The sequence below is a fragment of the Pelobates fuscus genome, chromosome 2, assembly GCF_036172605.1.
Source record: "Pelobates fuscus isolate aPelFus1 chromosome 2, aPelFus1.pri, whole genome shotgun sequence".
Lineage (NCBI taxonomy): Eukaryota > Metazoa > Chordata > Amphibia > Anura > Pelobatidae > Pelobates > Pelobates fuscus.
The window spans coordinates 234,502,640-234,529,064 of NC_086318.1; the positions used below are offsets into that span (position 1 = coordinate 234,502,640).

A 26,425-nucleotide genomic window follows, 5' to 3' on the forward strand; every position below is an offset into this window, starting at 1 on the left:
AACTTATTTTTAATCCTGTGCAGGTTGTGGAACTCTGATTGTTTTAGAACAAAATGACGCTGGACTTGTTATTATTAAAAGGTAATACTTTTTTAAAATTATATTACAAAATCAGTTATGCTATAACTGATAAAATACACTGTTTGAGACCAAATGCATGATGGTTTAATGTAATAATTAGCACTTTGGCTTAATTATTTCAATTTCTCCTATTTGATGTGTAATAGTAAGAACTAACATAATTATAGTAAAATAAATGAATTATTAAAGTCTGTCTGTCACTTTTCAGTATTTCAAAAAGATACAATGAAATACCGATTCTGACCTTGTTAAATTTCAACGCAATTCAAAGATTCCATAAGACAAAGTATAAACAATACAATTTTCTGGTAAATCTGAGGTTGACAAAAGGAAATTGACGGTTGTGGGATTTAGACATCAGTCTGTGGAGGCAAAGTGCCATGTGGGACCCTATATAAACACCAATCATAAACTCTAGCTCATGTGCGAGAGTACAGCACTGATGTGGCTCCTGACATTTGAAATGAGGAGGTCAAAATGATCTACACATAGATCTCTGCTACTGAATATGTTTTCTGCTACCGAAAGCTCTAATGGACACTGTATTTATTCTCTTTTGTTATATTTGGTATAGCTTTGATTGGACTGATGCTTTGTATGATGTGACATGGAGTGAAGTGAGTGAAAATATCCTGGTAACGTCAAGTGGAGATGGAAGTCTTCAATTATGGGACACTTCAAAGCCCCAGGGTCCACTGCAGATCTTTAAAGAACACACACAAGAGGTAAAGAGACACTTATAAAAACTATCAAATAAAACTTTAGAGACCCTTCAGTAATCAGCTGCTCTCTTGGTGACAAATCCAGTTTTCTGTCAAGAGATTATAGATTAGTTTGATCAAAAATAATGCTCTCCCTGGCACTAATAGCCGATAACCCCTGTGCAGCTTGACACAATTATACTTCCACGTTATATGAATTATCCTATCCAACATTGGGCAGCAATAGTAGGATGGGAGTGTTGGAGGGCAGGTTAGCTCACTGCTTCCAGCTTGTTATTGACTTGCATAATTGGGTGGATTTGTACAAATAATGCATATGTATTATATACTCATAATCCATCCGGATACAGTGTGGCCAAACTGTAGGTGCCTGTGAGAGGCTCTTTAAACCGGATTTGTCACTTTCAGAGGTTTTCTATATTTGGTGACAGATCCTGCTAGGGTCCGGTGGCGGCCGTGACATGCAGAGAAAGGCAAATTTTACTTATCTGAAGCTGTCCCTGTCTGCGACTGCCATTTTTTCTGGGGGACCTTCTTAAGTTCCTGTTATGTCACCTGCCAAGAGCTGTGTCAGTGCCGTACTCTTGTGCATAGAAAGGAAAATAATCACCATTTGCTCTTTGGTAAAAGTGTTCCCTTGGGACACTCAGCAAATATTAAAGATACAAAGAAAACCAAAAGGAAGAAAACTTGTGTAGATCACCAAAGGTGAAAAATAAAATGGTACAACCTGTATAGTAATCTGTGGAGTACACTATGAAAATGTATATCTAGGGGAGCAAAAAGAGAATCTAGTGCAATACAATCAGCACAAGAGAGGGGGTGGTAGAGAACTCACTAGATGTTAAAAAATTCAGGCATGTCTTCCTCAATAATGGGGTAAATCCGCTGGTGGAAAAGAACATCTTCCAAAGAAACAGACTTCTTCATACAGGTTTATATTCTTTTCTCAAAATAAGAAAGTAAAAGGAAAAGAGAGTGCAGATTGTATAAAAGTAACACATTTATTGATACAAATTGCATTTACAGGATGTCAAATGTCAGACAGCATGTCTCCACACAAGAGGTGGTATCCAGGTCTTCAACAGATTGCAGGAAAAAAATCTCAGGATTAAAAATGCAAAAAAAAAAAAAAAAAAAGAAAAATAAGGTTGATACACAATCCTTCTGGACTTCCTGTATAAATAGATATACATTTTCATAGCGTACTCCACCAATTTACTATACAGGTTGTACCATTTTATTTTTCACCTTTGGTGATCTACACACGTTTTCTTCCTTTTGGTTTTCTTTATATCTTTAGTATTCTTGTGCATGTGTGAGAATACAACACTGCGGTCTATGGAGGATCCTATGAGAGCTTCCATAGATTAATGCCTGCAACCCAGAGCCATCACTTGCTCTGCCGTTTGTCAACATTGTTTTTGACCTAGTTACATTTTAGATTATAATTTAAGCATATGATAAAGTCATTTGTCTATGCTTCTGTCTGTTGTTCCTTTTTTGTTGTTTGTACACAATTGTCAGCAACATCCATACTTCAAGGGCTCAACCACTAGATGGTGGTGGCTCTTAAAGGACCACTATAGTGCCAGTAAAACAAACTTGTTTTCCTGGCACTATGTAGTCCTAAGGTCCCCCCCCAACCTCATGGCCCCCTTCCCGCTGGGCTGAAGGGGTTGAAACCCCTTCAGCCACTTACCTTTCCTCATCCTGCCGACTTCAGCGTGCGCATTTAAATTGCCCATAGGAAAGCATTACTCAATGCTTTACTATGGACGTTAGCGTTTTCTCACTGTGATTTTCACAGTGAGAATTGCGGAAGCGGCCTCTAGTGGCTGTCAGTGAGACAGCCACTAGAGGCTGGATTAACCCTAAGTTAAACATAGTAGTTTATCTGAAACTGCTATGTTTTCAGCTGCAGGGTTAAAACTAGAGGGACCTGGCACCCAGACCACTTCATTGAGCTGAAGTGGTCTGGGTGCCTATAGTGGTCCATTACGTATTGCTATGCCCTTGCTATTTGTCAATATTTTCATGCCCATGGTGGGAAAGTGAACTTGAAATTGGAACAGTTCTTCTATATTAATGATGGTTAACTTGAGCACTTTCCTTTAGTACATTGTCTCTTTTAATCAAAAAGCTATTGTGGGATGTATTTAGGGTGCCATTACTGTTCCATATAAATCCAGTCATTCTGTTTTTTTTTTTCCTTTCCTTAAAGCAGCACTGTCATGCCGAATCCCATTTTTTTTTTTAACCCCACTCCCGCCTCCACTACATCCAATTGACCCCCTTGTCACCCCCAAATGCCCCTAAGCCCCCCACATTACCTATTTTTTATTCTTTATTTTCTGCCCCGATCTTTATTCAGGGCGCCGCCATCTTTGTGTGGGTAGATGAAGTCCCTGTGGGACACGTCATCTGCCCACACTAGATAGACTGTGAGATTCCCGCACATGCCCAGTGAAACACCTGGGCATGCGAACAGGAATTTCACCTATTCATTCATTCATCAGACAGACGAATGAATGAATAGAAAAATCAAACGAACAAACAAACATCAGTGTTAGTTTGTTCGTTCAGTTTATTACAAGGAGGGAGCTACCGGCTTGCAGCTCCCTCCTTGTAATATGTAAAGACAGAAGCGGCAGGGAGCAATGCTCCCCGCCACTTCATAAGCCCCTCAGTGCAATATGACCCCCTTAATAGCATAAGGGAGATTAAAATCTCCCCAATGCCCCTACTCGCTATACCGCGAGTAGGGGCATGTCCACTAAACAGTGAGCAGCCTGTGGCTGCTCACTGTAAAAAAAAATGGTAATGGGGGGGGGGGGGGGGGGACCTACTGTCCTCCCCCCCCGGCACTAAGTCAATTCCCCCACCCATCAAGGTGACTAGGGGTCCCCAAGCCCCTAGTCACCTAACCCCCACCCAAATAAAAATGCCCCTACCTACCCCCCTCACCCTAAAAAATAGTGAGGGGGGAATAAAATTGCTAACCTGTAAAGTAAAATTAAACTTACCATTCGACGTCTTCTTTTTTCTAAAATCTTCATTTTTCAGCCCCAAAAAAGGCCAAAAACCCGACGAAAAAGAAAAAATCAGAGCGCAAAAAAAATAATCCATCTTCACCCATGGAGGGCTCCGCGCAGACTGAGCTCCGCAGGGCGGGGGAAGGCTTATAAAGCCTTGCCCGGCCCTGCAATTAGGCTAAGAACATTCTGATTGGTGGGTTTAAGCTAATCAGAGTGCTCTTTGTCATTTTACACAGCGTGGGAAAATTCCAAAGAACTTTCCCATGCTGAGTAAAATGACACAGAGCACTGTGATTGGATGGATTTCAAGCCACCCAATCACAGTGCTCTGTGTCATTTTACAAGCGTGGGAAAATTCTTTGGAATTTTCCCACGCTGTGTAAAATGACACAGAGCACTCTGATTGGCTTAAATCAACCAATCAAAGTGTTCTAAGCCTAATTGCAGGGCGGGGCAAGGCTTTATAAGCCTTGACCCGCCCTGCGGAGCTCAGGATGCGGCGTGCCCTCGAAGGGCGAACATGGATTAATTTTTTTTTCCCCTCGTTTTTTTTTTTTTTTTTTTTAAAGTGCGACGGGTATGATGGATTTTTATTTGGCCTTTTTGGGGGCTGAAGAAAGAAGATTTTAGAAAAAAGAAGATGGCAAATGGTAAGTTTAATTTTTTTTTTTTTTTTTACAGGTTAGTTATTTTATTCCCCCCTCACTATTTTTAGGGTGAGGGGGTAGGTAGGGGATAGTTTGTTTTGGGTGGGGTGGGGGGGTGACTAGGGGCTTGGGACCCCTAGTCACCTTGATTGGGGGGGGAGTTTCATTTAGGGCCCCCACCCACCGCTCAGGGGTGGGGAGGACAGTAGGTCCCCCCCCTTATTGTTTTATTAGGGCCCCCACCCACCGCTCAGGGGTGGGGGCCGGGGGGGGGGAGGACAGTAGGTCCCCCTCTCTATCTTTATTTAGGGCTCCCACCCACCGCTCAGGGGTGGGGGCCGGGGGGGGGGAGGACAGTAGGTCCCCCTCTCTATCTTTATTTAGGGCTCCCACCCACCGCTCAGGAGTGGGGGCCGGGGGGGGAGGACAGTAGGTCCCCCTCTCTATCTTTATTTAGGGCCCCCACCCACCGCTCAGGGGTGGGGGCCATGGGGGAGGACAGTAAGCCCCCCCCCCTTATTCTTTTATTAGGGCCCCCACCCACCGCGCAGGGGTGGGGGCCAGGGGGGAGGACAGTAGGTCCCCCCCCTTATTGCTTTATTAGGGTCCCCACCCACCGCGCAGGGGTGGGGGCCAGGGGGGGAGGACAGTAGGTCCCCCCCTTATTCTTTTGTTAGGGCCCACACCCACTGCTCAGGGTTGGGGGCCAGGGGGGAGGACAGTAGGTCCCCCCCCCTTATTGTTTTATTAGTGCCCCCACCCACCGCGCAGGGTTGGGGGCCAGGGGGGGGAGGACAGTAGGTCCCCCCCTTATTGTTTTATTAGGGCCCCCACCCACCGCGCAGGGGTTGGGGGCCAGGGGGGGAGGACAGTAGGTCCCCCCCTTATTCTTTTGTTAGGGCCCCCACCCACTGCTCAGGGTTGGTGGCCAGGGGGGAGGACAGTAGGTCCCCCCCCTTATTGTTTTATTAGTGCCCCCACCCACCGCGCAGGGGTGGGGGCCAGGGGGGAGGACAGTAGGTCCCCCCCTTACTGTTTTATTAGGGCCCCCACACACCGCGCAGGGGTGTGGGCCAGGGGGGGAGGACAGTAGGTCCCTCCCCTTATTGTTTTATTAGGGCCCCCACCCACCGCGCAGGGGTGGGGGCCAGGGGGGGAGGACAGTAGGTCCCCCCCTTATTGTTTTATTAGCGCCCCCACCCACCGCGCAGGGGTGGGGGCCAGGGGGGGGAGGACAGTAGGTGGGGGTTATTAGGTTTTTTGTTTTTTACATTAAGCAGTTATAGGCTGCTCACTGCTTACTACACATTCCCCTACTCGCGATATAGCGAGTAGGGGCATATTATTTACTAATACTAAGTAATCTTTACTTAGTATTAGTAAATTTGGCTGAAAGACCAATTTAGGTCTTTCAGCCTTTTAGTAGATAGTAGATGCAGCCGCGGCAATGAATAGGATCGGAGTTTCATTCATTAGAATGAAATTCCGATACGAACAAAGTACCGAATTGCATCCTAACACGAATGGAGAAACTCTTCTCATTATGTTAGGATGCAATTCGGCAGTTTTGCCGGCGTTCTGTCTAAGTGACAGGACGTTCGGCAATACTGACAGGAAGCATTGTGGGAACAGGGAGGAAAGCTAGGGATCATGGGAAAATTGCTCTGACCAGCGGAAATGAAGCACACTTTGCTCCTCCGCTGGTCAAGCGGAGGAATCCTCCATAAGGCAAAGAGTCCCTACTTTGTCTTATGATTTTAAAGAAAACTAAAGAAGACAGGAAGAAAAGAATAACAGATCCCTAGAGAGGGGGAGAAGAGGAAGAGATTGAGGAAAGGTAAGTTCGGCATGACAGTGCCGCTTTAAAGGGGCAGTATAACCATTTCATCTCATTGAATTGGTTATAGTGCCTGGAGTCCTTTGGAGGTATTCCTTCATTCAGTGTTAAACATTTTCGAGCATAGATTACACATTTCCTTGAAGCCATACCAATGCATGCCTGCAAAGGGCACTGTGATAGGCTGAATACAGTCAGCCGACACCCTCAGCCAATTACAGCCGCCCTTTGCTGTTCATACTAATGCATCCACTTTAGCCCAAACAGCATTTGTTGCTGAATGGAAAGACCGCACCAGGGGACCACAGCAGGGGTAATTATCATTAACTCTGGACTGATCATATTAACTGATGTTATTAACACTAATCAGCCCTGACATAGTGCCACTGGGGAGGAGAATGGATTGTGTTACATTTTATTGTTACGAGCACCCCATGCAGGAGAATTCACATCTGAGGAGTATAAATATATATGATATGTGCTCAATTATGGTGTTCTGTTTTACCCTTACATTAAGCTTTGGCTAATAGTTGGGGGAAAGAACTATACTCTCTTCTGTGGATACTACAATAAGATTAAAAAAAAAAAAAAAAAAAAAAAAAATCCCTTTGTAGACTAATCAGAGCTCTCTCATTGGGAGATGGCAGCGTATCGGATGCTCTTGATAGCACAGAGGAAGCTGACCTGGCAGAGATACTTGTTCTGAGCACAGGGGCTACATCTCCCATAATCCTCTTACAGCCACAATGCTGGCAGGGAATCGGGAGAAAATTAGTCCACAACATCTGTAGTGCTCTGGAATACAACACTATAACTTGTTTTAACCTTTTTAACGAGATGTTCTGCCATATTTAAAAACAAATGGGGGCGCTATCTGCTAAACAGAGCCCTCATTAGGTATCCTTAAGTGTAGAAATCTCACATAAGGGTACAAATTTAAGGAGTTATCTACTAAACTGCTGACACATCAACATTAAGAAATGTTTACTGTCCTTTTGAGGGATTACTTTATTTATGGATACCAACTTATGTAGCTATCTACTATGCACATTTTCATGCACGCATAAATACACTTTCTGACAACACACAATAACATGCACACTATCGCAGACTTATACGGACACCCATGTATCGTCATGTGGGTAGGCAGGTGCCTACTGTGCAAAGAACTGTAAGCCTGTTCAATTAATACCCACCAGCACTGGCACTCTAGGGGGGGACATTCAGGGGAAGGAATAATCGGGTGGGGGAATTACCGCCCCTCACTCTCTTTAAGCAAAGCTATAGCAGTTCAGACAAAGCATGGCAAGCATTGCAGATGAGGAGCTGAAATAGTCATTGTTTCATTTCTCCTCTTTCTTGTATGCTTTTTCTTTGCTGACAGCCAGGTGCAAACAGGAAGCTGTGAAGGAGATGCCCAGTTGCAGATAAAGAGGTGTGGATTTCTACATTTAATTATATGTTTCACCTCTCAAATACTTATTTATTAAATATAGTGATAAGGAAACATTAAAGGGTTTCTCTAACCCTTTTTCGTTGTTATTAGAATAATGACGTATTGGCATTATTCTGTAGGTCTTCTCTAGGGATCGACCGATTATCGGTCTGGCCGATATTATCGGACGTTATTGTGTTTTTTCAGCAATAACAGTATCGGCCAATAAATATACCGATAATGCAGACTAGGGCCGCCATCAGGGTCCTGGTGGGCCCATGGCAGTCCTGGGGGGCCCAGCACACTCTTACTTACCTTTCCAGCAGCTCCCTTCAGCTCCCCTGTCTAACTCTCGCGAATCCCGCGGCTGTCAGAGTGTTGCCACGGGTTATCATGGCACTGCTCCGCACGGCACACAGGCCGAGAGAGTTAGACAGGGGAGCTAAAGGCAAGATAAGTAAGAGTGTGCTGGGCCCCCCAGGACCGCTGTGGGCCCCCCAGGGAATGCCGTATCCCCCTCCCCATTTTACATACATTACATACCTACACAAATACTCACTGCACAAACACACACTCTGCATTCATTATATACACACACTACACAAACACACTGCATTCACTATACACATACTACACAAACACACTGCATTCACTATACACAAACACACACACACACTGCGTTCACTATACAGACACTACACACACATACACTCTGCATTCATTATATACACACTACACAAAAACACACACTTTGCATTCATTATATACACACTACACAAACACACACACTCTGCTGCATTCATAATATACACACACTACACAAACACACTGTATTCACTATACACACACTACTCACTGCATTCACTATACACGCACTACACAAGCACACACTGCATTCACTATATGCACATTACACAAACACACACTGCATCCATTATATACACACTACACAAACACACACGGCATCCAGTATACACACATTACACAAACACACACTGCATCCACTTTACACACACTACACAAACACACTGTATTCACTATACACACACTACTCACTGCATTCACTATACACACACTACATACACACACTGCATTTACTATATACACATTACACAAACACACACGGCATCCAGTAAACACACATTACACAAACACACACTGCATCCACTTTACACACACTACACAAACACACTGCATTCACCATAGATGCATTATATACACACTACACTAACACACACTACATTCACTATACACACACTACACAAACACACACACTGCATTCACTAATTAAATACTCTCATATATTTTGTGCATTTACCTTAATTAAAAAATAATTAGCAAAAAAATAAATCAATAATAAACATGTTCAGTTAACAGTAGATTTGTGTAGAAATAGTTTATTTTTTCAAAATGGTAAATGTACAGAATATCGGTATTGGTAAGTTATCGGCTATCAGCCTGAAAGTTCACAGATTATCGGTATCGGCTCTAAAAAAATCAATATCGATCCCTAGTCTCCTCCAAAAGAAACGTTAAAGGAGCATTTTAAAACAAGGTTTTACTTACATTAATCCAGTGCCGGGTGAAGTTCCCAGCACTGAAACACTGCATATACATACCCCTACCACTATGACCACTTAAAAAAGCAGCAGTGGTCATGGTGGTTGGAGTAACCCTTTAAGTCAGTGTTCCACAGCTGGTGTGTACTGCAACACTGTGCTAAGTGCGCTGTCTGGTGCAGCATTTGGGGGTTAATCAGGTATCCCATACACTTAGGGAAAACCCGATAGGCAGACTGGTTTGATCAGAAGCCCTGTCGGGTGCTTTCGGCACCGCTTGGAAGCTGGGAGGCCCATAGAGGGTAGGAGGGAGAGCAGAAACATGTATTCCTGACCCTATAGTGTTAACACCACCATCTAGCCCACCTGGGCCCCTCATACCTCCATAAATATAGTAAAAATCTTACTGTATTCAAACCTGAAGCTGTAACTCTGCATGCTGTTAGACTCAGAAAAACAAGCAGCCTGCTGACATCATCAGAAGTGGTAGCCTGATCCAATCACAGTGCTTCCCCATAGGATTGCCAGAGACTGACAAAGAGGCAGATCAGGGGCAGAGCCAGCATGATTCAAACACAGCCCTGGTCAATCACCATCTCCTCATAGAGATGAATTGAATCAATGAATCTCTATGAGGAATGTTCAGTGACTGCATGCAGAGGCAGGAGACACTGAATGTTTGGATGCATTTTAGGCAGCCAAGACCCAGGAAGGATCTCTAACGGCTTTCTGAGGAGTGGCCAGTGAAGTTATCATTAGGCTGTAATGTAAACACTGCATTTTCTCTAAAAAGACAGTGTTTACAGCAAAAGGCCTGAAGGTAATGATTCTACTCACCAGAACAAATTCAATAAGCTGTAGTTGTTCTGGTGACTGTAGTGTCTCTTTAAATAGTGACCTTTATACAAGCTTCCACCTATATTAACACAGCTATTGCACAAGCCTGGAGCGTAAGTATGAATACATAGGCTTCTTGTGACCCTTGGTGTCAGTGGATAAAAAGGCATTTGGAAGTCATGCCAGATTAAATCTCACATTTCTTATTTCTGGGAACTGGTAGACAAACTCTATGAACCTATTCACATTAATCCCCCAGTAAGTTAATAGGAGCATGCACTCAAGTGATCATGTATCTTTGGTTAATATAGCTGTGTGAGAAGGATCATTACTTGCAGCATAGCTTGCATTTCTAGGAGTAGGAGGTTAAACACATATATATTAGTAGGAAAATAGGCACAGTAGTAATGAAGTATTATATCATATCTTACTTTGCATTCATAGTAATTACTGGGATATCTACATATTATAGCAGAAAACAGTTACATCTGGATACAGCATATGTACATAAAATAACTTGTAGAGCATGTTTTTAAATAGCATTGCGGAGAAGATAATTTCAATGCACCTGTCATACTGACTGGGAATAGCTCCTCGAAGCAAGTGGGAAATTACTGCCTTGATGATAATAATTAAAGATTATAGAAGAGAAATATGATGTGCCTTTCTATAGCTTTTTCTGCAGAGGTGTTACATTTTTCAATTCATCTGTTCTTAAAACAAAACTCTTTTCTTTTCTCTTCTCGCTAATGCTGAATTTGCATATAGAAGTCTATTACTTTTTAAGAAAACTCCATTGTGGAATACTTTTGGGAGAAGCACTGACATAAATATGTGGCTTGGGAAGCTGTAGTATAAAACATTTTAAGTTACAGATGCTACCATATGCACCCCACAATTATTTAAATGCATTCCCGCAGCCCAAACTTAGGCTTGTATTAAAAGAAGACTCTTGGCACTATGACTACTTCATCAAAATGCTCCCCATTCACAAAACGGCATGAGACGTATATCATTTTCTCAAGCCATTTTGAGAATGGGTATATATGGATTTGCTTAGAGCATCAGCTGACGCTTTAAGCGAATTAGTGGCACCCCTGTCTATAGCTTTCTGTTTTAAATATCAGAGAAAAATAGGAGAGGGGCATAGCTAAATAACACTGGATTCAAGACTTTGGGGTTAAACAGTAACCCCAAAAGGTAAGCCAGTTCCAGAACCACTTCCTCCAAATGAAGTGGTTATGGTGCTTGGAGATTCTCTTTAATGAGCATTATATTTATAGACTGTGCTAGCATTATTGCCAGCAAGTGTATAGATTTTAATTTAATGCCATGTTCAAAATATGGTACCTCTCCGACTTGTCATTCAATCCTTGGCATTAAACCTGTGTACTGGCAATACACAGGTCTAATGTCGAGGAGTGAGTGACAAGGACAGCAAAAGAACCCTCCCCTAGGCAGTTCTCATGCTCCCTGTCACACTGCTACTCCCAACGCAGATGTTCTCCACACTTTGTGGGGGATTATATAACATTGTGACGCCAATGCGCTGGCAGTGAAGCCAGCATGTCTACGTCATAGTGGAGGATTTCGTAAGTGAACCCAAGCAGGGCCAATCCCATCAGAATGGAGCCATTTACTCGTCAAGTGCAAAATACGGTAGTAGTAGTAATGTGTAAAAAAAAAAAAAAAAAAAAATCAAATATGAACTAGTAAATGACATAACTGTAAATCTTTTCACAAATTACAACTATTTTAGCCCTTTAGTTTATTGATCACATGTTAAAATTACATGTTTATAAGTTTCTTTTAACAGGTTGTTATTTGAAAGTTCTATATGTTGCGCCTTTTTATTACTGATCACAGAGGTGCAATTTGCTATCTTGGTTTGTGATGATTAAAGGGACACTCCTTGGAACCAATACAACTTGCATTTGAATGATTTATCCTCATTAATAATCTGTATTTTTTGCATGCTCAAACCTTTATAGTTTTTGCACAAAATAAATGTTTTGCAGAATGCTGCACCATAAGGCTACCTCCGTAGCCATGTACCTCATACTAGAACAACTTATTTTTCAAAGATATGCACACGGTCTCGGCCCCCAAAAGTACTGAGCAAGCTTCTTTTAATTCACAGACTAACTGCAGACAGTCAGAGAAACTGCCAAAAGATATATCCTTACTATATGTTCCCCCTCCAATCCTTCTAATGCAGTTTTTTGTTGTTGTTTAGATTATTCAATACTGTCAGTGGAGGGGGCGGGGCCGGGCCGCCGAGCGGCAACCATCCTTGCCGGCTCCGGCAACAAGGGACACAAAATGCACGCAAACGGGCACAAAACCTACCACAACACCCACGAAAAGACGAGCAATCAAGAGGTGAGGCACCCGGGAACAGAGAGCCGTGATACCAACCCGACAGGCAACGCCATCGGAGCACGGCAAGCCCCAGAAGCCTGAGACAAGCTACACGAGCAGGCAACAGGAAGAGGAGAAGCAGGAGAAACGGCCCGGTCCCGTTCCCCCCCCACCCGGCCGGGGGGGTGATCCCGGCCCAAGAGTCAATGCTTCCGAAACTGGAGATGGGGACATGCCAGACACACAAGGTATGCCCACATGGAGCTAAAATGGCCGACGGACGCTCCACGTTAATACAGTGAGGGGCAACCTGCGCGCACGTGACTGAGGCCCAGGCTGAGAACTCCCGGCCCCCAGAACGGAGAGTCCCGTGACTGAGCCCCAAGGGCGGCGCACCGGTCGGCACGGAGCTGGCTCTGACCTCTGGATTCGGGGGTGGTCCAGAGAATATGCCCCCACATCTGTGAGCCCTGTGGCGCTAGAGGGTGCGGACCCCTCGGCGGACCGGTGGCCGGAGGGACGCACACCGGCGCCATGTATGAGACGGGAGGCGGGAGAGGCAAGTCGGGACTGGAGCTCCAGGGGGGCTCTACTGCAGCTGGGGAGGTGCAGGAGGCTGGAGCCCTGGCTGATCCTACGGGGGGGGGAGAAGCTAGATAACTGTGGCCTCTGAGTGCCCACAGCGCGGTGGAGCTTACCGCGGGCACGGACGCAAGCCTTGGGGGGGAAGAAGGGGGACCTGCCGTGACAGGAGGAGCTGGGGGGACTCAGGCGGGAACAACTGACCCACTGAGCGCACACAAACCCCGTAATAACCTACGGTGCAGCCATACTGGAGAGTAGCCCGCGGACACACTAACTAAGCAGCTGGAAGCCTTGGACAGTCCTCTCACACAGGGCGCCAAAATCACCAGCCCCAGTGAAGCGACTCAAATTTTCCATTTTTTGTTTTCCTTCTTTTCTTATACCTGCATTGTTTAAGACGGCTCAGAGGATTGACAGGGCCACCTTGTATAGCTCATATATATATATATATATATTTTTTTATTCTAAAATTGCATTTACTTCCTAAGGGGTTAACATAACTATGCAAGAGATCAATATAAATATGCCGGTCCTTCATGAATGCAGGGAATAATATTCCAATCTCCACACTCATAAATGTTCATACATTGCATATGTTCTCTTCTAATCTATATAGATCTTTGTTAGAGATCAGACCGCGCAATAGAGTATGATCATTTCATTTAGAATTCATATGGCGGCTCGCCTAAGGAGAGTTTCTTGATGCATACTAGGATGTTCTGTCTATACACATTTTTAAATTCATGATTGCTGCGAAAATTTTCTTACTCTGTCATGTAGAAACTGTTTAAGTTGCCTAGTTGCCAGTGGAAATTGCACATTTGTTTTGCTTAAAAATGCAAAAATGCTCCTACAGGGGCTAATGTTACCATATGCGATTACCGTACCGCACACTGTATTGAATTTCATTAAATGCCTGTATATTCTGACGTATATGCCTCTGCGCAGGCAACCATATACTACATCTATCACCCGGTATTATGCCTGCTCATGCTTTTTTGTGACGTCAATAAAAATATTCAAAACAATACTGTCAGTGGAGTTGGATGCATTCCTTTTTGATACGGAAGTCTTTTTCTGGAGTGATGGGGCATGGCTAAAGAGGCAGGCTTCTGGTGCGGCGTTCTGCAAAGCTATTATTTTATGCAAAAACTATAAAGATTTGAACCAAAACCTATTAAATGCATTGACATATTGGTGCCCAGACTGTCTATTTAAGGCACAATTAAGTCAAAGCATTCCTAATGTTTTTTTTGTTTTGTTTTTTTCTTCCATTTTGACACAGTTTGCATTGTTTAGAGTTTATTTATGTATTGCAGCTAGTTATTGCATTCCTCCTTAGTGTAATCTGTGTATTACAAATAATTTTAAGGCACAGAGTTTACAGGACATTGTATTGGCTTGCCCATTGGGCAGCCATAACAAGTAGATTTGCTTAGGGTAAAACAGGTACTATTTGGTGGCAAAGCCTAAATAAGGTTTAATCACCATGGAAATCAATAGAACTTTCAGCATTTAGCCTTTTGCACCAAAAATAACATCTCTTTTGCTTCTTTAAATCGCCAATATGTCTAATTCTTTGTTATAACCCAGAGATACTGGCTTACATCTGAATTTGTTTTTTAGGTCTACACAGTTGATTGGAGTCAGACGCGAGGAGAGCAGTTGTTGGTATCTGGCTCCTGGGATCATACTGCTAAGCTGGTCAGTAAAGAATAAAAATTAATACAATGTTTGCGTAACTAGGCTTAGCGTTGAGTATTTATTAAACTGAGTTATGCTGAGTGTAGGACTGGCATACACAATTTAGGCCATAAGAGGTGAATTAAAGAACAAAATCTCAGCTTGGCTCTATTGGAGATTTTGAGTGTCTTACTTTATAATGAAGAGAAGTCTTCAAGAGAAGTCTGTACATTTATAAAGCTCAATCATTTGAATGCTCACTCAAACATAATTCTCCCATAGAATTATTTTTTTTTTTATTTTCCTTTTTTTTTGTAGGCAAGATTGGTCGATGTATTATTACTGTGCACGCCTCTGTTTATCAGGACTGTGGTCGGAAGGTGCCTTGCCATAGGCATAGGAGGGGTTTGGGTAGGGGAGCGGGTGTTGTATGCGCACTGTCAGACACCATGCTCTCCCCTTTATATAATAAGTATAAAATATAGTGAAAGGCTGGTTTTACAGGGGGTCCTTGGGCACTGGGTTGATAGTACTGTAGAGTTTTGGGTGTTCAAGGGCTACTTAGATAAGTGGTAAATACAGGTGGGAATTGTCAGGCCTCTTGAACAAGACCTTTCCTAAAATAACGACAACTAAAACTTAAAACATTTTTAAGACAAAACCTGTTCTAAGCAAGGCCTAGAACCATCTCGAACCAGAATTGAAGCTATGGAGTTTGTCCCATCTGTCACTTCCTTGGTTGTGTGATTAATACTTCCAAGTGTGTTGTTTCACAAATGTATCCCATATGTGTTTGGCTTCAACCGCTGTAGGATTTGGTTTGATATATTTGCTAGCTATACATTCATATTCATAATTCATTGAGATTTGGTTGAGTAGGGCTTGTTTCGTGGGTGAGTGTGGCTGTTTCCATGCTCTAGCAATAAGGGTAACTGCCGAGATGAGTACCTGAAATATCATTTGTCTCTCTGTTTTGGGTCTAGAGGTGATGTGTATAAAGAGGATTCCCTGTTTCGGTGTCAATGTGTATGGTTGTCGTAAAAGATTGGCAATCACCTCTTCCACCATTTCCCAATAAGATGCAAGGACAGGGCACTAACACCAAATGTGGTACATTGTCCCCCAGTCTGCACACCCTCTCCAGCATGTGCTCGGAGGCCCTGGGTACATCCTGGAAAGCCTGTCCAGAACCATGTACCAACTGTATTGGAGTTTTCTCATAATCTCAAGTGGGATGCAGTAGTAGTGCAGCACAGGCTATATTCCAAGTCAGCTCATCTATGGTGTGGCCCAGGTCTCTCTGCCAGGCCTTCCTAAATTTCGCGGGTGTGTCTGAGTTTTGTGTCACCAGGAGGGCGTATATCAGGGATAGGATTCTATTAGGCGGCCTGTCTGTGAGGCATAGTTATTCTAGGGTTCTAATATGGGGTGTTGTGGGTCTCATGTCTGTGGTTATGGTAGAGACAAAGGACTTCAGTTGAAGATATGAGAAGATTGCTCTGACAAGTAGTTCAAATTTGGTTTGCAGCTCAGGGAACGTTAGTATCCTATCTCCTTCGTACACATGCCGGAGTTGTGTACATCCCCCTGCCACCGTGAGGGTGTGGTCAAATGTTGGGATACCCACCGAAATGCTTTGTAGTGGCATATCCTGTTTAGTTGGCCCGACCATACTCATTGAGGCCCTGACCGTGTCACAAGTTTTTATTATCAAGATTGTTGTCGGCAGCATACCTGAGTATTTCGGTCTCAGCTTTTTTGATAGTCAATAGTGCTGCTCTATGGTATGATTTCACTTTTCGTAGGCTCAGACCCCCATCTTTTATCGGTTTTGGTAGGAGTCTTGTGGCCACCCTCACTTTGCGGTTTGCCCATATAAAGCAGACAAAAGTTTCTGTATAGTGTATAAATATGATCCAGGTAGTTGGATTGGTATAGTGCACAGTAGGTATTGTAGTTTGGGGAGTAATATCATATTTACTGCCCCTAGTCTACCCAACCACGAGAGATATTTGCCCTCCTATATCTGAAGCGTGTCCGTGAATATTTTTATTAATTTAATTTTAGAATTTAGTTTAACCCCTTAAGGACCAAACTTCTGGAATAAAAGGGAATCATGACATGTCACACGTCATGTGTCCTTAAGGGGTTAAACAGGTTGGACAAGTGGGGAAGTATTTGATGCCTAGAAAGGTGTGGTCTCGTCTCCAGTCAAACGGGAATGTTTCACCTGGGTGCGTCTGCATGGACTTGTAAGCCCATCGCTTGGGATTTTGTGACATTTCGTACATGAAGGCTGTGTTGGCATGTATGGGTATTCCGCTAGCATTCTTGAAAAGTATTATGGTCCTGTATTCCAAACCTGCAGCCAAAATATTCAACTCCGGGTTTCTGTCACGATCTTTTCAGATAACGAATGGTACCAGGCAGGGGTGCCCGTTATCTCCATTAATATTTATCCTGTGCATGGAACCTCTAATTAGACACATTAAAATTGAACACGTGATCGTGGGCCTGAAAACACCGATAGGGATCCAAAAAATAGCCCTTTTTGCGGATGATGTCCTCTTATTTTTAACACAACCGGAGGCAACAATACCGAAACTAATAGCATTGCTGGAGAGATACGGGAAGTTGTCGTATTATAAAAACAATGCCAAGAAAACACAAGCGTTAGCAATAGGGCTCGCTTCCCCCACACTTGCCCGCATGAAAACACAATACCCCTTTGATTGGAGAAAAAACTCTCTTTCCTACCTGGGCATTAAGCTGCCAGCAACACATTCGGCGATAATAAGGGAACATCACATCCCGCTCATAAACAAACTAAGGCATGGGAAGACAAAATAATGACGCTGCCACACATACTATATCTTTTTCGCACTCTGCCCATTTCAATCCCGAATCCTATTCTAAAGAAATTTCAGGCTTTAATTAACGCACACATTTGGAAACGGAAACCCCCAAGGATAGAACAAAGTTCACTGTGGTGTCCATTTACAAAAGGCGTATTAGGCATACCCAATATCAAATTATACTACAAAGCCTCAATAATGGCACAGGGACTCACAATCCTTGAGCGACCATCTCCTCCGGTATGGCTAGCGTTAGAAAATGCATGTATGCCCACGGGAACACTCCCACTAGCCCTCTGGGCAGGAACAAAGCTTCCCAAGTCCAACTCTGTGCTACCAATCACGGAAACATTGCTCCAAGTGTGGAAGCAGACTACCCCGTTATTTTTACAAGGGAATGACATGCTTCTTGCAGCACCATTACAAGCACTAACTGCCCGAACGACAAACCTGCAGATAGAACCTTGGCTACGACAGGGGGTTCACCATGTACGCTCCTTACTGACTAATACGGGTATCAAATCATTCCCGGATATAGCTTGGGAGTACCAATTACCGCTACGGGAACTGTTCCCCTACTTAAGAATTAGGAACATTGTACAGGAACGCAAGCTCAGATTACACGATACCAACCTATTACTACCGTTTCTCCATAAATGTATGGGGAAACTACCAAAGGTAAAAGCGCTGTCCTTATGTTATACCACACTCTCACTCCAAGACATAACATCAAAATCCTCGTATATGTCGAGATGGGAAATGGATATAGGGAAACAGTTCCTAGTAACCTCCTGGTACCAGGCTCAAAGAAAAACAAAACAGGCCTCCCATAGCCTCTCTCAGTGGGAATCATTTTGCAAATTAACCATGCGTTGGTATCTGGTCCCGTCCAGGCTAGCCCACATCTACCCAGGGACGAATAACTTATGCTGGAGATGTCACAGGCAAGAAGGAACCCTCTATCATATATTTTGGACGTGCCCAAAGATTGTTGTATTGTGGCAAGCTATAGCGAAGCTTCTCAGTAATAGTTTGGGGATCAAGGTACCAATGAGACCAGCATGCTTCATACTACATATTTTCCTGAACTCTCTTCCCGTAGATGAGATTTATTTATTGATTCACTGCCTAATGGCGACCAAAACTGCAATAGCCCACAGGTGGAAACCCGAACTAGCGCCCACAATGACAGAAACTCTAGATAGAATTGACTCGGCGTACACATATGAACGCATGGCAGGTCGACTAAATGGTAGTCAAAACAAACAAGTAACAAGGTGGCACAGATGGGTGGAATATAGGAAGGAGGAATAATAATAAAAAGAGGCCTAAGCTCTTCTAAGGTAATACAGGAGACCTCAAAATGTCTAAACCAAAGCATACCAATTGCTGTCCCCCTTTCCCTCCTCTCTCCCTAACCCCATCATTAAGTTAAAACTAGTTATCACAAGGCTAACGTCAGTAACTGTGAGCAAAGAATAAGCACTTAGATGAATCACTTGAATCGAGTTCTGATAGTTACATGACCACAAGCTACTGACAATGACTTATGTACAAAATGCTTAAAGGAACCTATGTGATGTAAGATGTGTTATGTACCAATGTCCCCCCCTTCCTTGTTCCCTTTTTCTTTTCTGTATCCCTTCATCCTTATTGAATAACTCCATGTAATCAAAAAATAAAATACATTGGAAAAAAAAAAGTTACCCATACATGCCTGAAACATGTGTTAAGGAATAGACACTCAGTCAGTTCAACTCTCCGCTACCCTTGTGGCTTGGACTGCGGTTCGATACCCCAGCTCCTGAGGTACTTGACTCCTTCCTCAGGCGTCTATATGGTTGTTGTCCTACCATTTCTCTGCACCACCTGCTTTACAGGGTAGCCCCATCTATATGGAAGGCATTGTTGTCTGAGTTATTCAGTAATCGCTGTGAAGGCCCTCCAGCACCTAAGTATGTATGCAGAGATATCTGCAGAGATATCTGCATAGATCGAGGTGACTTGGTAAGTGGGCGGTAGGTCTGTTTTGTTGTTAATCCTGTCCGACCTCATAATAGTTTCCTTGATGTGGAAGTAGTGTAGGTGCATGCATCAGGACATTGTGGGGTGTATCTGCCAGCAGGAAGGATGGTTTCGACACTCTGTGTGCCCTATCCATGAGCATGTCCTGGTATTTGTCTGGGATTAAAGCCTTGAACAGCCCCGTAAGATATGCTTGGAGGTCTGTCGGCACCACAGTTTCGGTGATGCTTTTGCTGAAGAGGTTATTATGCCGTCCCTTGTCCTCCATGTCGGCCACCTTTCCCTATTAGGCATCCATTCTGGCCAGGAGACCCTCCACTTTAGTTGCCAGGTCGTTATGGGCCACTGTATGTTGCGCATCTTGTCTTCTATTGTGGACGTTCTTTTGCCCAGTTCTCGAAGGTTGGTGTGCAGGCTTTCGAGGGAGTTGTGGAATGTTTGCTGGAGCTTGTTGGACATAGCAAAGAGGATGGTCTGGAGTATTCCCAGTATTTTGTGGAGATTGTCCCCTTTCTGGGTCACTATTTTCGCTGCGGTAAGGCTTGGTAGCACGGAGCTTCAGCTACATGCGACCTCTCTCTCTGAGATCCAGGACACGCCCCCAGAATTACTGATTTTAATACCTCTCCAGAGGAACATTGCCGGCAGATCACAGTGATTATAGTACACATGCTCACCCACCAAATACTTCTCTATTCTTCGGTGAAGTTGTTTAATCTCTATGTTTCTGGATGTCACTAGTGATCATCTCCCAGAGATGGAGAGGCTGTCTTGCTGTTAATTTTGTTTTATTTTAATTCATTCATTCATTTACAGGAACAGTGGATCCAGAAATCTGAAACTGATATTCAACACTCCAGAACTATTAACAAATGTATTTATTTATGTGTCCCTTTTAAATTTATTTTTTCCAAATCGGAATATGTGTATATGTATTATTTATATAATATGATGTCTAGATGACAAGGTCACCTTTAGTTAGAGATATATTACCATATATAACTATAAATCTGGTAAAGCATCATGGCAAGCATAATAAGGACCTACTGATGGCCACCTCTGTTGTAAAATGTAGATGAGATTAGAGAAAAGATGACATATTTTCAGTTAAAGGGATACTATAGTGCCAGTAATACAAAGCTGTATTCCTGGCATTATAGCGCCCTCTAATTATGTATTTTACTCAGTGCTGTCATGCCATTTCCTCATCACAAGTTCAGTTTAAAGTTATTGGTGGGTAAATGTAGTGACTATTTTTCTTTTAAAGGAACACTAAAGAATCAGGAATTCAAACTCGTATTCCTCACGCTTTAGTGTCCCTTGTTATTTAGCACCCCTTTAAACCTATAAACCTTTTTTTCCAGCTCTGAGGCTCCCTCAGCACCACTTAGCTCTCATCCACCCATGATGTTTGCGTTTACAGAGTCATTAAATCAGTGCTTTTCTATGGGAGGGGGGGGGGAGGGGAGTGCGGGGGCAGAGGGGTTCTGCGTCATGCCATGGCATGCCTCCATTGGCTGTCAATGTAACTGCCACTGGAAGTGTGTTTTAACCCTTCACAGTAAACCAGGTCAGCCAATAATCAAGTTACACATAAGATGTGAGGATACAAGTGAAACTTAAACACTGAAGGCTAGTTTACATTCTGAATGGATCTTGGCTTTTAGGAGAAAGATCAGATGATAAAAATCCTGTTTGTGTCTTCATAACTTTTGTTGGTGTAGTGATGTCCAGTATGACCAGTGGAGTGCCATTTGAAATTGAAAAGTGCTTTTATCCGCATAGTTTTTATTTAAATTGGTGGTCTTTTTACATAAGCCTGAGGTTTTGTTAACAAGTTGAAATGGGCCTGTCATCAGAATATTTTTCTATCCTCTACAGTGTAGCACTTTATAACTACTTCACAGCACGGCTTTTGTTGATCGTATTTAAATTCATTATTATTATTTTTTTTTAATACAAATGGAATAAAATCTTTCTTGTTCACTTGGAAATCCTTTGATCACCTTAATCAGATATTTCAAATTTGTTCCTCTTCCTTGCACTGTGCAATTTGTGAAGCTAATCCGTTCCACTATAGGAATAATATCACCAAATTATGTAACTAGGAATGATACTTTAGATGTATCATGTATCTTGGGGTCTAGATGCTTTTGGCTTTATTTTTGTACTTTCTTTTTCCCATGACTGTATATTGTTAGATATAATTATCATGAAACCACGATCAACAAAAACAAGTAGTATACATTTTTTTTTTAAAATTCTTTATTTTTGCGTGCATGAAAAAATAACAAGCGGGCTCGTCATGCCCCAACAGCTTGACAAGCATATAAACAAACATTTAGCCATTAGGTAGCATGGAGATTATTCTGCACAGTTTTTATATTAGTATTTGAGTAAACTATGAAACAGGGTGAATATGGACAAACGCAAATTTTTTGTACGTGAAAATAGAGTGCCCTGGTTTGATATAATGCACTTTGTAAAATAACAGTACACATAAGGGACAAACAAGTAATCGGTTAATAAGCAAGGTTATTGAGGCACGTACAAAGCTAGGGTACAAGAGTTATGGGAGACCACAGCGTTTTTGTCTACTGCACAGCAAGTAACTCATATAGGTGTGGGCCAGAAGGTGGTTCTGCAGTATAGAGGCTGCAGCCTTAGTAGGTAGATTATGCTTAGGCACATAACATATAGATAAACAGCGAATGGGCAAACAATGCGTGAGAAAACAGTGTATGGGCAAGTAGTGCATGGGCAAGTAGAGCACCCATTAAATAAACATATCAGATTAGAAGAGAAGGTATGGTTGTTGTTCTTGCCAGGTAAGTCCCACACCGTGAGCAAGCTGTCAGCTGGAACGCGGGTAGTTGCATCCCCTCATCCGATGCCATTAATATGCTTCAATAGGTAGTCTGTTTGATAGCCCGTTCTGGTGACTCCTTTCATCCTCCATCTGGTCTGCGCCAAGTGTCGGTCCTCTTTGTGGGTTTCCCAGCTTGGTTGATTGCCACTGCTGTACCTTAGGTGAGCTGCTTCCACTGCTCTATGTGAGGGATGACCCTGCCGGGCTCCAATTGCTAGTCGCTGCAGTTTGAGGCTTTTCATCTGTGATCCACGTCTGATCGCCGTGGGTTGCGCTCCCTAGCCTCTAGTTTCCTGTGGCCGATCTCGCTTTCCAAGGGGCCCTTGCCTGGGTGGGCTAGAAGGGCTCCACCATCTAATTGAGCGGGAGCAAGTTTGTGTGCTGTGTCTTTGGCGTTTAGGCGCCAGCCGCTTGCGTCTTCGCCTCCCTGGTGTCGAGTGGGGGATGCTTGGTGGAAGCCCAACTCTGCATCCCCTGTCCTTTATGCCTATCAGGGGGATCTTGGCTTGGCTTGTAAAGGTGGCAGGCAAGGTATGTTCTCGGGCAGATAGCTTTTCCCAGAATCGGGCAAATAGGGAGTCCAGAGCCTGCAGGAGCGGGTCCACGTGTGTCGGAGGAGGCTGAGGGAAGGCATCAGACCCCGGCGTGGCGGCCATCTTAAGAAGTAGGCCACAACCCTCCAGCTTTTCAGTAGTGTTACTGTGCCGTCGCTTTAGCCACCAGAGTGACCCGGTGGGGACCGGGATATCCCCTGCCGGTCCAAAAGGGGGGGGGGGGGGGGAGGAGTTCGGGGCTCTGATGTTCCACAATTCAAATAGCCCGGGCCCATAAAATTATTTTTTCTAAAAAAATATGCTTTTAACAAAACCTTTTTTGTTTTAATTTTTTTAATTTTTATATTTAACAATGTGACCATCTTTTCTAAAATATTAAAGTGTTACCTCAAACACCATGACCACTAGAGTGATTTGAAGTATTCATGGTGTATGGACAATGCATATACCGAGTTTAGGGTGACTATAGGCATCAAAACAACTTTAGTTTAATAAAGCAGTTTTAGTGTATAGATTATGCCCCTGCTGTCTCACTGCTCAATTTTCTGCCATTTAGAGTTTAAATCACTTTGTTTATACATCCCTAGTCTCATCTCCCTACGTGGAACTCACATAGCCTTAAATTGAATCAGTGCTTTCCCATGGGGATTTCACTGATGCAAAGCATGAGGATGTCCAGCATCAGTTAGGCGACCAAAAATCCAGTAAAATCCTGGAAGCCCCTCTAGTGCCCCTCTAGTTACACTAAGGAAAACAGGGACAGTGCACCCAGGCCACTTTGATGAGCTGAAGTGGTTTTGGTGCCTATAGTGTCCCTTTAACTCTGGCTCTCTTAATAACCTGCTAGACCCTGCTGGTGCCTCTTGTAAACAATTAAAGTTGGATTTACAGAGCAGAAGATAGCACAATTCTAAAGTTAGTAAGATCTGATTGAAAATAAAACTGTTTTTTTTTTTCTAATGCAGGCTGTGTGAGTCACAGCCAGGGGAGGTGTGGTTAGGGCTGAATGAACAGAAACAATAGTGATTTAACTCCGAAGTGGCAGGGAATTAGACAGTGAGATTGTGGGGGCATGATCTATACACCAAACTGCTTCATTAATTTAAAAGTTGTTTTGATGCCTTTAGTATCCCTTGAACCCACAGATGCCAGGTGTTATAGGGGCGCCATTACACATGCTCGAACAAATGTTCCAAGCTGGCCAATGTCAATTCTGAGCTATTTGTTATTGCACAGTATGCCATTTATTGGTTAAGAATTGTCAGATAGCATTCTGAGCCAATGAATGGCAACTCTGCAGAAGTCGGAAAAGCGTCACCTAGGAGAAGAGTGAGCCTCAGAGCCCAGCGCATACCCAGGTAAGATGGCACACTGTTGCTAAATGGTTTGCCCTATTATCAGGGAACTGAGCCAGGGTACTCCTCCATCACACAATGCTTCAAGTAACCCTTGAAGCCTAGTAGATTAATTGTTTATTCGTTTAGGAACAATATTAAATCCATGATTTTTGCATTTTCAAAGTTAAATTAAGACTGTTTTACAATTTAATGATTGAGTTCTGTAGGCCTTTTTAGTATGGGAAAGTCAGTGGATATGTGTTAAAGTAAAATTTGGCTTGACATCAACAATTTCTGACTCAAACATACCCCTTTAAAATGAGAGCATGTTATTCTCTGCCAGCGAGTGCTTGGTTCATAGAGCTGGAACCCTTGACGGTAACAAGGATGCCTTCAGGGCATTTAAAAGAATGTTGACAGAGCATAAACATAATAAATTTCTAGCCCTGATCATTTACACTCAATGATGTGGAAATCAAAACTAATGTAAGACTGCAGCATTGACCAAAACTTTAAAAAAGTTCTGATCATAAGAATTTCCACTTCAGGGAAAGCTGAAATAGGCAGAAGTCAACATAGCTGCCATCTCCAAGTCTCTAGGTACAGCCAAGCAAATGGCAAACAATGTCCTTATTTTTCTACATTGACTGTAAAAAGTCCATTTCATAAAGAACTTCCTGGCATTTAAAAGTAAAGTCTGTTTGACCTGAGTGATATCTTGAAGCACTACCTCCCATCTATTCTATATTCAGAATGACACTGACACTTTTTCCCCATGAAGTTGCAGAGGTCCCAAGTGGAGGTACTGCGGAATGTGCCCCTTTCAGGAATAATAAGACAAATAAGCTAAAATATATTATCAGGCGGTAGGAAAATGTTTGCATTATTAACATTACATTTTTAGCATGTACCTTACTCATTGAAGTGTGATGTAAGCTGTCTATCTTTCATTTGTCTTCCATTGCAGTGGGATCCCTCTGTTGCAAAGGCTCTGTGCACTTTCACTGGTCATGAAAACATCATCTACAGTACAATATGGTCTCCACATATACCTGGCTGCTTTGCTTCTGCCTCAGGTAGAACCCTCATCTTTTTCTTTCTGTTTTGTATTATTTTATTATTAAGATGTTGAAGAAAATGGATTTTCCCCTTTTACTATACAATAGAGGCATTTTTTTTCTCAAAACTTTGTTTATACTTATTGTGCAGTTTATTATTTACTAACATGAGAATCCAAAGAGAATTCCCAATGTAAAACCAGAGCAGCTGAGTTAAAGACATAGCTGACACAAAATGTTTCCTGTTCATCAATTTTGGCCTTAAATTTGAGATTCACATTTAATATTTTGCTCTAAGAACACTTACAGGGTTATTCACTAAGCTGAGTATTCAATGTTCTCATCCTTCTGAAAATTGAGAAGAAAATGTATCTGAAATGTATTTTCCCTTTAGTCCTTATTGTACAGGTTCTTCGTTAAAGGGACACTATATGCACCAAAACAACTTTAGCTTAATGAAGCAGTTTTGGTTTATAGATCATGCCGCTGCAGTCTCACTGCTGAAATCTGGGCTATTTATGCAGCCCTAGTCACACCACCCTGCATGTGACTTACACAGCCTTCCTACACACTTCCTGTAAAGAGAGATCTAATGTTTACATTCCCCTTTTTTTTGTGCAAATTCTGTTTAATTTAGAATTTCTTATCACCTGCTCTGATAATATCTTGCTAGACCCTGCAGGAGCCTCCTTTATGTTATTCAAGTTACAGAGCAGAAGATAAAAACTTGTTTGTATTCCTAGCACTATAGTGCCCATTTAAATATGCGCGATTCTCCTACTTGAGAGATACACTGTTATAATATGGGATTCATAACTCGTAACTGTTTTGCCTTGGGCAGTACAGTCCTGAATTTGAGGTCCTTTTCAGTTGTCTTATTTTTGGGGAGACCAGGTTCCCAGAAAGTATAGAATAAGCATATTATGACATGCGTCTCTACAA

At 42.9% G+C, this 26,425-nt stretch overlaps 1 protein-coding gene across 1 annotated transcript in view; it reads left to right on the forward strand.

The window, feature by feature from the left end:
* PEX7 (peroxisomal biogenesis factor 7) overlaps positions 1-26,425 on the forward strand; it is a 303,428-nt gene that overhangs the window by 3,899 nt on the left and 273,104 nt on the right. The window contains exons 2-5 of the mRNA XM_063441196.1: positions 24-81; positions 656-806; positions 14,729-14,806; positions 25,393-25,501. Of these exons, the coding sequence (XP_063297266.1) occupies positions 24-81; positions 656-806; positions 14,729-14,806; positions 25,393-25,501 (396 nt within the window). The remainder of the gene's footprint in view (positions 1-23; positions 82-655; positions 807-14,728; positions 14,807-25,392; positions 25,502-26,425) is intronic.